General features: G+C 28.8%; 3 protein-coding genes across 3 annotated transcripts; 2 read left to right on the top strand and 1 right to left on the bottom strand.

The window, feature by feature from the left end:
- The first annotated feature begins 1,015 nt into the window (after positions 1-1,015).
- On the top strand, positions 1,016-8,249 carry LOC132904985 (nitric oxide synthase, salivary gland). The gene is made up of 24 exons (XM_060955870.1): positions 1,016-1,263; positions 2,526-2,662; positions 2,776-2,938; positions 3,438-3,529; positions 3,590-3,731; positions 3,804-3,943; positions 4,022-4,196; positions 4,266-4,367; positions 4,446-4,640; positions 4,713-4,955; positions 5,054-5,158; positions 5,227-5,294; positions 5,373-5,516; positions 5,580-5,754; positions 5,832-5,961; positions 6,017-6,095; positions 6,169-6,362; positions 6,441-6,610; positions 6,701-6,911; positions 6,994-7,081; positions 7,165-7,289; positions 7,352-7,497; positions 7,581-7,772; positions 7,838-8,249. Exons 1-24 carry the CDS (start codon positions 1,156-1,158, stop codon positions 7,943-7,945), a joined length of 3,432 nt encoding a protein of 1,143 aa, XP_060811853.1. The 5' UTR covers positions 1,016-1,155; the 3' UTR covers positions 7,946-8,249.
- A 312-nt stretch (positions 8,250-8,561) lies between these two features.
- Positions 8,562-10,496, bottom strand: LOC132905001 (uncharacterized). The gene is made up of 6 exons (XM_060955891.1): positions 10,337-10,496; positions 9,609-9,739; positions 9,403-9,546; positions 9,120-9,315; positions 8,816-9,040; positions 8,562-8,752 (listed from the first exon to the last, which is right to left on the bottom strand). Exons 1-6 carry the CDS (start codon positions 10,379-10,381, stop codon positions 8,660-8,662), a joined length of 834 nt encoding a protein of 277 aa, XP_060811874.1. The 5' UTR covers positions 10,382-10,496; the 3' UTR covers positions 8,562-8,659.
- A 245-nt stretch (positions 10,497-10,741) lies between these two features.
- On the top strand, positions 10,742-12,299 carry LOC132905002 (coenzyme Q-binding protein COQ10 homolog B, mitochondrial). The gene is made up of 3 exons (XM_060955892.1): positions 10,742-11,019; positions 11,565-11,684; positions 11,779-12,299. Exons 1-3 carry the CDS (start codon positions 10,976-10,978, stop codon positions 12,221-12,223), a joined length of 609 nt encoding a protein of 202 aa, XP_060811875.1. The 5' UTR covers positions 10,742-10,975; the 3' UTR covers positions 12,224-12,299.
- The last annotated feature ends 230 nt before the right edge of the window (positions 12,300-12,529 follow it).

Genomic DNA, 12,529 nt, shown 5'->3' with positions numbered 1-12,529 from the left:
ATATTGTAGTATTAGTGATTAATGTATTAGATAACAATAATTTTTCAACAATTTCTTGAAATTGGTCTTTTAAAATGAGTTTCTGATGTTAGCTATATGTAAAATGGATAGATATGTCAAAAGAAGGAAGATACTTGCGATCCCTTAGAAATATTTCCTAGAAATATTATTTCCGTCTTTTACTATTAGTCAATAAATCATTCCTGTATATACATTTTTTTCATATCGTTTATTTTGACTAAATAATCTCTTCCTTGCTAAGTGATCACATTTGAAGTATAAGGAAAAAATGAGGAATGTCCACTTTTCATGATTTTCCATTTTATAAGACATTTTTGTTTCATGAGAACGGACTATGGAACTATCACATCATCAATGATTATAATGTTCAAAATACCTCTACAAGATAGCACATTAAAGATTTAATACATCTGTTAAAGAGAGGGAATATGCATTCTTTAGCGGAACAAAACATACATAAAGATAAATATTAATCTTTCACTAATCATTTTTTTTATTCATTAAATGTTGTTCTTTTTCTAGTATTCTAACTAAAATATTACAATTCAATTTTTTCAATAAAGATATTTTGCGATATTTCTTATTTTCTCTCTTACTTCCCTTACTCTTCATTTCATCCTAACCTGTGGCCAATGACTAGGGCAGTATTATAACTCGTATACAATACCTATCATTTAAAACATTCTTACTTATTTATACATATCATTATACCAACAAATAAAGCTAAATTTCAAAACAAAAGTATTGACTACTTACTCATTCATATATATCATTACATCAATAGATAAAGTTAAATTTCAAGACATTTCTGATATATTATAAAATAATTTCTCATAAACGTAACAGAAAAATGTTTGAGGCTAAAATATTGAAAAAGAAATGTATGATAGCAGAGTGTTTGCTGAAACATATTGGCGCGGTAAATCAATGGCGCAGCTCCATAGCGCATGTGAGATTTCACGGAGTCTGAGATATTGCTGGTTGGAAGGGGCTAAATATCTCTCCCTTCTCACGGGGATGCTCGCGAAAGGAAGTCAAGCCAGTGTACGTACCGCGGTAGCCTAACATACAAGCGGAGCGGTGACAGGTGAGTCAGGAGCACTTCTTGTCAAGCAAAAAAATCATAACGTCGAGATGAAGGAGCTCGAGACAACGGGTGCTTGTCAGAAGAAACCGACGAAACTGCGTAACCTCATCTACAAAACCGAGGCTTTTGACTCCCTGCATGCTGGAAATGCGGAGGTACATATAACGAAATAGACACTTCGCAAGCATAAATAATTTTTATTTCTGTTTTTTCCTTCTCATTCCCTTCTGCTTCTTTAATTTTTTATTTGCATGTTTTGTAGGTTACTTTCTTTTATGTATCTATCTTGGGGAATTTTTTATTTGGAAATTTCGGGCTATATTTGACGTTGGAAATTGCACGGTAGCGAATAGCGTGAGAGTTCAAATGAGACTGCGAGTGTGGGCGAATTTGTAACAGAGCGAGTCAATACTATCGAAAAACAAGAGTTCGGTGGTCCACTAGTTGCGCGGATATATGTATAATTACATTCGTTCATAAGTATTAGAACACTTATAGGAGAATAAGGAAAACTCTGACAGACCACTAGTAATCTATTAATCCTCGTTTGGAACTTCATTAGACTGTAACAAATTCATACTTTTTCGACTTCAAGTTTTGTATAATAAATTTAAATGTTATCTTTATTTATATTCATTATATGTCTTAGTTACTGTTTTAGTTACTATTTAAATGTTCATATTACTAGGTTTTTGATTATATTGTAATTATATTAATAACAGTTATATGTAATACTACAGACATATATGTATATTTAGAATTATTATTATAGTTAATATTATATACATATATAATTGAAAATGATTTCATAAGTTATTTTTTTAGCTACTGAATTCATCAAAATTCTTTCTATGTGTTTTAGATTAAAGAATAGACGGCATGTATAGATGGCAAAAATAAAATTTTTACGAATAGTTTTCTTCTACAATCTTTCTATAATTTTCTCTTTACAATCTTTTTATGTGTTTTAGATAATAATATTATTCTATACAAATACAAAATTCTAACCGATTAATTATTTCTCTAACAATCTGAATTAATTATTACAGTGTACAAAATTAGCAAATGTCCTAATATTTATGAACCGAAGTATATGTAATGTAATTATGCTGCTCGAAACAGTCGGGAGATTGAGTTTTGAAATAATTAAAATAAATGAAACATAATATTTTTCTCAGGAATCCAATTTATATGAAACTGGTAAAAGTAATAAATAACTGATTAGAGATTAAACTGATTTGAATATACGATGCGATTAGTGTAATAATAATAATAATCTGATTTAGACGTTAGCTTGTTATTTTAATTAAGAATAGTCTTTTTTTTACTACTTATAACGACCTAAGTAAACGATTAAAAAATACTTCTAATTTTTGGAAAAAATTTAATACCTAGTTAATTTTGTTACTTTGTACAGAAAACATTGTGCTCTGGTCAAGTGTGTCTCGGTAGCGTTATGCAACTACCGATTCATGGGACAGAAGCCCGTTCGAGAGAAGAGACTCTTGTGCATGCGAAAGATTTTCTCGAACAATATTTTTCTTCCATCAGAAGGTACAATGCATTCAAAACATGTTTTATATTTCTATGATATTTTATAGCACATTTTATACGATGACATTTATGATATTCAAGTTGTTAAATAATATCTTTCCTTTAAAAAATAGATTAAACAGCGAAGCACATCGTATTCGTTGGGAAAGCGTGCAAAAGGAAGTTATGGCTACTAGCACTTATCAATTAACTGAAACTGAATTAGTTTTCGGAGCGAAACTAGCGTGGCGTAATGCCACAAGATGCATCGGTCGTATTCAATGGTCTAAATTGCAAGTACGTGACAATATGTGTCAATATGTCCTGATCAATCAAAACTTATGTTTGAAGAATTAAAGATATAGTCAGTATAAGTTTAGGAAACTTCTTCTATCAAGTTCAAGATCGTTTCTACTAATACAAAGCTGAATATATAATAATTAACGATATAAAACCTGGGAGTAAATAGAGAATTACAACTAGACATCGGATTTTTATGTATTTATGGAAAATTTAAAGGTACAAAAATATACAGAATACGCATAATTTATAAAGTTAAAAATTAGTAAAAATATATCAAAATGCGTAAACTATCCAAAATATTTGAATAGTTATAGTATTTAATGAATTAAATAATCGTCTATTCAGAATCCGTTTTTCAATTATATCCATAAAAATATGAATTTGCATCTTCTCTACATTATCCAATTTGTTTCAATTCACGGATAAAATTAATAACAGACTAGAATGATATTCCACGAATTCTCATATATATGTAGATATTCATTTATTATAGGTGTTTGATTGTCGTTACGTTACGACTACCAGCGGCATGTTTGAAGCTTTGTGCAATCACATTAAGTACAGTACGAACAAAGGAAACATTAGGTAATTCAATTGAAAAAATTTTCCATAGAATGCGTACTATTTATTTTTTATTATTTTTAGGTCTGCTATAACTATATTTCCGCAACGTACAGATGGAAAACACGATTATAGAGTGTGGAATCAACAATTAATAAGTTATGCGGGATATAAAAATCCAGATGGTACAATAATTGGTGATCCTGCAAACGTTGAGTTCACCGAAGTAAGCTGATTAATTCCAATTGTCTTTTCTATTTCTAATTTAAAATTATCAGTCAATTTACTGTTTTTACAGTTATGCATGAAACTAGGTTGGAGAAGTGCACGCACTCGTTTCGACATATTGCCGTTGGTATTGTCAGCAAACGGCCATGATCCTGATTATTTCGATATTCCAAGCGAACTTGTTCTTGAAGTACCTCTTAGTCATCCAACGTAAGTATTTTTGTTCGTTATTAATGTATTTTTGTAAAATTTATTAATGTCAAATAATTTTTACTTTTTCTATTCTAGATACGATTGGTTTGAGAAATTAGAATTAAAATGGTTCGCAGTTCCTGCCGTATCTGGAATGGTATTCGATTGCGGAGGTTTGGAGTTTACAGCCGCGCCATTCAATGGGTGGTACATGAGCACTGAAATTGGATCGAGGGATTTATGCGATGTTCAACGATATAATTTACTAGAAGTACATATTTTACGGAATTTTAATATTCGTTCATCTAGATAAATGTGCTAAAATAAATTTTATTTTTAGACAATTGCAACTCATATGGGATTAGATACAAGAACATCCATTTCATTATGGAAAGACAAAGCCATGATAGAAGCTAATGTTGCTGTTTTGTATAGTTTTCAAGTATGTATATATGAATTATCGATAATAATATTCAACATTTTTCATAAAAATTAATAATAAATCTTTGCAATATTTTAGATGAAAAATGTGACAATTGTGGATCACCATACCGCTTCGGAATCTTTTATGAAACATTACGAAAATGAAATGCGATTAAGAAATGGATGTCCAGCCGATTGGCTCTGGATCGTACCACCGATATCAGGATCAGCTACACCTGTGTTTCATCAGGAGATGGCCCTGTATTATCTGAAGCCATCGTATGATGCTCAGGTTTTTATTGAATAAGTTATTCAGCACGTCTCTATTGTATATTTATTATATTTCTTTACTGTAAAATAATAGGAACCTGCTTGGAAGACACATGTTTGGAAAAAGGGTCGGGATAAAAAATCAACATCTAAAAAGCCAAGGCGAAAGTTTCATTTTAAGCAAATTGCAAGAGCAGTAAAATTTACGTCTAAGTTATTTGGAAGAGCTTTATCTCGAAGAATAAAAGCTACAGTATTATTTGCTACGGAAACTGGCACCTCACAGATGTACGCTGAGAAACTTAGCGAATTATTAGGACATGCTTTTCACTCCCAGGTATTCAATATTTAATTAAATATCACAAAACTTTCAGTTTCAGTAAGTTCACTTTAAAGAAATAACGTCTGAAAAATACTTGAAGCTGTCAATTTTAGGTACTCTGTATGTCAGATTATGATATCAGTAATATAGAGCACGAAGCTTTATTATTGGTTATAACATCCACCTTTGGGAACGGTGATCCCCCAGAAAATGGCGAAGTAAATTTATATCTTTTGTATAAAAAAATTGAAACAAATTATGGTTTCATATATATTTTATCTTCTAGGCTTTCGCACAAAATTTGTACGCAATGAAAATGAATGAAACGTACATTAATAGTGGCAATAAGATAAGGTATTTATACACTTAACATAATAAAATAATGAAATTCTTAAATTAAATCACAATGATTTATACCAATTTCAATTTCAGCCTAGCGACCTCAAAATCGTTCATTAAAGCCAATAGTCAGACAGAAGTAAGCAATTCGAAGAAACTAGATAGACTGGATTCACTTCGTGGTTCTACCACAGATTCTCAAACGGAAGACACTTTTGGTCCTTTGAGCAACGTCAGGTATAGATATTTATTTAAAATTAACTTATAAATGTGAAACGAAGCTTATATTTCCTTTCATAGATTTGCTGTTTTCGCATTGGGATCATCAGCATATCCAAACTTTTGCGCATTTGGTCGCTATGTGGATAACTTGTTAGGCGAATTAGGTGGAGAACGACTGTTGAAATTGGCACAAGGAGATGAAATGTGTGGACAGGAACAAACGTTTCGGAAATGGGCAGCCGATACCTTCGCTGTTTGTATCTTATTATTATAATTTTTTTTATATATTATTATGCAGTAATTTTTAAGCATTCCTCATAATAATTCCAGGTTGCGTGTGAAACTTTCTGCTTAGATGACGATGATACTTTACTTGAAGTTGCTTTATCTTTAGGCTCAGAAGCTTTGTCGGCAGCTACTGTTCGATTTGTAGAAGCTGAACCACAATTAATTGGAAAAGGTATGTTAACCATAATTGTTTATAAATTATAAATTTTATAATTGTAATATTTCAGCTTTAAGCAAATGTCACAATAGAAACGTGACTACTTGTAATATGTTCCGAAAAACAAATTTAAGCGGTGATTCATCGAGGTAATGATATATTTTAAATAATAATTTTATAATTATATAATGAACTTTGACTTTACGATTTTGTCTTTTATAGTGGAACTACATTACTTCTGGAACTCGATGATATAGCAGGTATGGAAATACAATATAAACCTGGTGATCATTTGGGAGTTTTCGCATGTAATAGATCAGAATTGGTAGAAGCAATTTTGGAACGAGTACAAACTCCCTTTGATCCAAATACACCGATTGAATTGCAAATACAGAAGCAATCCCACACACCGAATGGTTGGCATTAACAGTATTGAAAATATTAAGTCTCGTTATTGTTCAGTAGTAATAAATTTCTTTTTCTTTGTTATATAGGAATCGTGAAAACGTGGATGGCACATGATAGATATCTTCCTAATTCCTTGAGAATATTACTGAAAAGATTTTTAGATATCACAATACCACCAACACCAAACCTTCTTAGATACTTTGCATCGATTGCTACAAATCCAAAAGAACAAGCTCAACTCAACCTTTTAGCTTCTGTAAATATTATATTAATCTTCAATTTGAAAAAATTTAATTACCAAAAGCATGAAAAAATCTGGAAAATCTTTTCTTCTTTTTAAATATAGGATCCAGCAGCATATGAGGATTGGAGACATTGGAAGTTCCCCAATTTAGTAGAAGTATTAGATGAATTTCCATCCGTGAAACCTTTTGCGCCCTTATTATTACTTCATTTAACTCCTTTACAACCGAGATTTTATAGTATTTCTTCTTCTCCGGATGTACATCAAGGACAAATACATCTTACCGTCGCTGTTGTACAATATAAAACGCAAGGTATCTAATTTTACATACAATCCCTGAATTATCTAGAGACTTTATTTTGCTTAAAAATATAATTATTTATAAAAAAAATTAGGCGGTTCTGGACCAGTTCATTATGGAGTTTGTTCTAATTATCTACGTGAAATATCAGATGGAGAACCTTTATATGTATTTGTACGTAGGTAAGTTCGTATTTGTAAAATCAATTTTTATTAATATAATTTTAGCACATGTAGTAAAATATGATATATTTTTTTACATTTAGTGCACCTAACTTTTATATGCCAATCGAACCAAAAGCGCCAATGATACTAGTCGGTCCGGGAACTGGAATTGCTCCCTTCCGTGGTTTCTGGCATCATCGCCTTGCACAAATGAAATACCAACCAGGTATCATAGTTTATGACATATTATAATATTCTTAAAATAAATATGGAATAAAAAATTTGTAGATCTTGAGTACGGAAATGTCTGGTTATTTTTTGGTTGTCGTCAAAGAAGCTTAGATCTGTACAGACAAGAAAAGGAAGAAATGGTAAAGGTCGGCGTTTTAGATAAAGTTTTCTTAGCTCTTTCGCGAGAACCTGGATTGAAAAAGGTTGTAATTTAAAATGTTTTTTAAAAAATTTGTAACATTACTTTGTAGTATTTGAAATATTATAGTTATATTAATTTTAACAGACATACGTACAAGATTTAATTCAAGCAGAAGCTTCACAAATTTATGACATGTTAGTGTATGAAGGAGGTCATTTTTATGTTTGTGGCGATTGTACAATGGCAGAAGATGTTTATCAAACTTTGAAACATATTATACAGACTCATGGTGAAATGACTGATAAACAGGTCGAGGCATACATGTTATCATTACGCGTAAGTCATATCACAATTTTATTACTAAATATTCGATTTCAAGTACTTATATAATTGTTTTTTAGGATGAAAATCGTTATCACGAAGACATATTTGGTATTACTTTAAGAACAGCAGAAGTACATAATCGATCTAGAGAAACAGCAAGAAATAGAATGGCTGCAGAGCCTTAAATCTTATTGTGATGTACATGTAACCTTGAAAAATTTTCAACAATTTTGTAGATAGTTTTCAATTATGCATATCATGCATTCTTATGCAAAAACTAAATGGAAAAATATTGAGATGTTCTTATTCTCTAACATGTCGTACCGTTACATAATTTACTATAGTTTTATGATAATTATAAATATTATAATGTACAAGTTTCTAGTATTATATGCGTGTATATTTTTGATGGTACTACGAACTACTTAGATTTTAATTAAATAATAGCAAGATTAGTATATCTTTGTTTTTTAGTAAAAAGAGTAAAAATACATATCTAAATAACATCTTGCTCATTGTGAAATTAATCAATGTTTCAACAAATTCATATTAGCAATAATGCGTTATTAGAAAGATATAAAACGTGCAATATAAAGTACTGAATATATTCTATTGCATTCATTTAATGAGTTTCAATATATTATGTTTTACCTCCATATTTATATAAAAGTCAATAGCTGAAGTACATACAAATAAAATCATTTATATCAGAAGAATTTTTATTTACAGTAAACCACATTCGATGTTTATGAAAAATTTGACTTCAACTATGTATTATTTTATTAAATAATTTAAATTAACTATATTTATTCGTTTGCATTTAATCAAACATATTTTCATATTTAATTATAATGAACGAAAAGTACATACGATTGACTAATTCCATTTTCATTTTTCACTTATATAGCAGCATCAATGCCAGGTTTTTGTTTCTCACTAATATTGGCTAACAATTTCTTTATTTCTGCAATAGCTTTGCCAGGATTCAGACCCTTTAAAAAAAACATATTAATTTTACACTGAAGAATTATATTTTTTAGGTCATTTAAAATTACCTTTGGACAAGTACGAGTACAATTCATAATAGTGTGACAACGATATACTGAAAATGGGTCTCGCATTTTTTCGAGACGTTCCTTTGCTTTGGTATCACGCGAATCAATAATCCATCTGTAAGCCTGCATAAGCACAGCAGGTCCTAAGTACTTATCACCATTCCACCAATATGATGGACAAGAGGTACTACAGCAAGCACATAAGATGCATTCATAGAGACCATCCTATATCATAAAAAATTATATTTTATTGCATTAGAATAAAAAATATAAAATTCCATTAACAATTATAATATTTAATTACCAATTTTTTACGGTCTTCAACACTCTGCAAATATTGCTTTGAACCACTTTCCTTTCCATCACCACGTTGCAACCATGGTTGTATACTTTTATACTGGTTATAAAAGTTATTTAGATCTGGTACTAAGTCTTTTACGATATACATATGTGGTAGGGGATAAATCTTACTAGTTGAATTTGTATCAGTATCAATTTTGCTGAAATAACACCAATCAGGATTTATATTTTAAATATAACTTCGTGTTATTATTGAAAATTTTTCAATAAAGATAATTAGTATATACCTTATACATGCTAATGTATTTGTACCACCAATGTTCATAGCACAAGAACCACAAATGCCTTCACGGCAAGAACGACGGAAAGTTAAAGTTGGGTCAATTTCATTTTTAATTTTAATTAATGCATCCAATATCATAGGACCACAGCTACAACAGAGTTTGAATTAAAATAATACAGAATCATAAAAAAAATTTTTAAATAAACTTACGTGTTTAGATCTACTTTATATTCTTGCATATATGGCTTTTCATCTGGCTTATCTGGATTCCAACGATACACAGCAAAGGTTTTTAATTTGGCTGCAGCATTTTGATTTGCAGAAATATGAAATCTCCTAACCTAAATCAATGAAAACTAATATAATAATGAATTTAAATAAAAATAGCTAGTTAATATGAATTATTGTATAAAATAGTGTTATCTTTTTTGATTTAATTAGATAGATGTATTTAATCTTATACTATTGATTACGTGCCAATTACAGTTACGAAATTTTCTCACAAATATAATAATACATTTAATGGAATATTTATTTAATTGAATACGTTCTATTTCAATATTTGCCAATAAAAAATTTATTGACAATAAAAAAATTATTTATTAATAGAGTAAGAAACTAGAATTATATACTGACAATTTATCCAATTATTACACTAAATTAAATAAAAAATAAAATAATGATTAGGACAAAAGCATCGCGTAACATTATTTAACTAATTATTTTTCACATTGTTGTGACATTGTTCTCAATGTTCAAGTATAAATGTCAAAATATATAAACGAAAAAAACAATGGTATTGACATCGGTGATGCGATAGATTAAAGTTAGGTTTTATTGTAGGTTTGCACAACACTTTGCAACATAAGAAGAAAAAGAGTCTATAACTAAGGAAGCGTGATTATTTAATTATCAATATGAGTTTTACCAATACTTACTTGCCGAAGTGCATTTTTGCAAGCCTGCGGTGTAATACCAGCCATTTTTTAAAAATGAATTAGGATGAAGACGTTTGCGGTACCTGTGTTATGTAAGCTACGCACGTGAAGATGTACCAACCTTTCTGTGATCTTTGCTTGGGTAGAAATGCGTTTTAACCCACTGTCAAATTTCATATCAATGTCAATGACACGCAAGGAGTTACTCAATAGAATTGTTTAAAATTAAAAAAATTTTATTTATTGATAACATCTGCATTACACAACTCCCAAATATATTTTGTGTAGTATAATTAATATACTAGATTAAAATATGGATTTATTTTATTATATAAAATAAATTTGTTATACATTATATACTACTCATTGACATTTAATTATAAATATCACCTATTATTTTTTAATGTATCTATATGATTCTTATCAGTTTTTTATGTAGTTTCATTTTGAATAATTCAAAAAATTTATTCGTACTTTTAAATATGGGTAATATAAAATATATCTTAATTGGGTGAAATGCTTAAAATTAGACAAAAACCAACGAAATGTATTTATAAAAATTGATAACATTCAAAGTTTTCGCGTGCATATATAAAAATATGATGTATATATGTTTGTGTATATAAATTTTATTAATGTATGTTATATGCAGTGGAATTGTCAACTTGTACCATCATGTATAGGTAACATAATTTTTGTATCTATTTATTTTAAATACTCCATTCAGTATAAACTGTATACTGTTTATTTGTCTAGGTTATGTTTCATATGTGTATTATATTTCCTAAATTACCATTAATAAGATAATTTCTTAAAATAATCGTAGATACTAAATTATGTAATGCATATTAAATATAATAATCATAAAAAAGGAAATTTATAATATGAAACAAATTATTATAATACATAACCTAACTAATATTTGTACATTTCACTTGCAAGCGTTCCTAAATATTTCGATAAATGTTATATTTTTAGAAATTTAAACAATAGTCACTATCATTTCATTCGCATATATATTTTCTAATAATCTTAAAACTTTCCTTTAATTAATATTATGTAAGCAACAATGTGTTATTATTGTTAAAATAAAATATAAAATTTGTTTTTATGATTAAAGAATAATAAAATAATATTTTTTTCGGTGAACCATTTAAATACATAATCAAGAGATTTTTTTAAATTTTGTAATTAATTTCTATGATAAAAGTATTAATGTCATTTTCAGACCAATTTTATTGCTTGAAAATGCTGTTCTTCAAAATAAGCAAAATTTTAACAAACAATATATAGGAAGAATATATATGATTGCGAGAACAAAAGAATATGAAGGTCGTAAATTAGTAGGGTGAGTTTCCTCAGTTTAAGAATTGTCGATTTTAAACTGATCGATACCTCACGAAGAAATAAAAAATATTATGACAAGTTCTTTATATACGCAGGTTCTCAATGGAACAAATATACGATGTCGTAGCTGATGTGCAAAATTATAAACATTTTGTACCATTTTGTAAAAAGTCCGACGTTATATTAAAAAATGATGATATGCTCAAAGCGAACTTAGTAATAGGATTTCCACCTATAAATGAAAGTTATACATCAAAAGTAACGACAATGCGGCCGCGTTTCGTAAAAGCTGAATGCTCAGATGGTAGATTATTTAATCATTTAAATACGTTATGGCTTTTCAGTCCAGGATTAAAAAATAATGCACAAACTTGTGTCATTGATTTTTCTTTGTCATTTGAATTTAAATCACTAATTCATTCGCATTTGTCAAATCTATTTTTTAACGAAATCGTGAGACAAATGGAAAATGCCTTCCTTGATGAAGCTAAACGTAGATATGGAAAGCCATGTATTAAAACAGTACGATTAGAAAGATGATGTAGAATAATATTAAATTAATAAATAATTAATGACAATATTGTATAATTTATAAATAAAAGCGCTTCTTAAACGTTTTCCTTTTTCTGATTCATAAATTTTTCTTAAGTCAAGGTTGTATAAATTATAATATTAATTACAATTCTTCTACTTTTAAGAAACTACTTACATTTGAAGTAATATATATTCTAATATACATATCTGGTATATGATATTATATATATATTGCAAATATTTAACATCTAATTATAAAATTATTACAAGTTGTTTTTTATATATAATAATTTTTTTATGTTACTACGGATG

This window comes from Bombus pascuorum, chromosome 3 (assembly GCF_905332965.1).
Source record: "Bombus pascuorum chromosome 3, iyBomPasc1.1, whole genome shotgun sequence".
In the NCBI taxonomy this organism is placed as follows: Eukaryota; Metazoa; Arthropoda; class Insecta; order Hymenoptera; family Apidae; genus Bombus; species Bombus pascuorum.
Note: the sequence above shows the minus strand (reverse complement) of the source record. Positions and strands in the feature narration are given on the sequence as shown.

What these genes read in the sequence shown, in the direction of transcription:
- LOC132905001 (XM_060955891.1), bottom strand. Translation starts at nt 10,381, where the DNA reads ATGGCTGGTATTACACCGCAGGCTTGCAAAAATGCACTTCGGCAA. An exon ending in GCAAAAATGCACTTCGGCAA is followed by an intron (nt 9,740 to 10,336) that starts GTAAGTATTGGT and finishes TCATTGATTTAG; the next exon opens with GTTAGGAGATTTCATATTTC. An exon ending in GTACTCGTACTTGTCCAAAG is followed by an intron (nt 8,753 to 8,815) that starts GTAATTTTAAAT and finishes TTTTTTTTAAAG; the next exon opens with GGTCTGAATCCTGGCAAAGC.
- LOC132904985 (XM_060955870.1), top strand. Translation starts at nt 1,156, where the DNA reads ATGAAGGAGCTCGAGACAACGGGTGCTTGTCAGAAGAAACCGACGAAA. An exon ending in TATTTTTCTTCCATCAGAAG is followed by an intron (nt 2,663 to 2,775) that starts GTACAATGCATT and finishes TTTAAAAAATAG; the next exon opens with ATTAAACAGCGAAGCACATC. An exon ending in ACCACAATTAATTGGAAAAG is followed by an intron (nt 5,962 to 6,016) that starts GTATGTTAACCA and finishes GTAATATTTCAG; the next exon opens with CTTTAAGCAAATGTCACAAT.
- LOC132905002 (XM_060955892.1), top strand. Translation starts at nt 10,976, where the DNA reads ATGTTATATGCAGTGGAATTGTCAACTTGTACCATCATGTATAG. An exon ending in ACTTGTACCATCATGTATAG is followed by an intron (nt 11,020 to 11,564) that starts GTAACATAATTT and finishes TGTCATTTTCAG; the next exon opens with ACCAATTTTATTGCTTGAAA. An exon ending in GAAGGTCGTAAATTAGTAGG is followed by an intron (nt 11,685 to 11,778) that starts GTGAGTTTCCTC and finishes TTATATACGCAG; the next exon opens with GTTCTCAATGGAACAAATAT.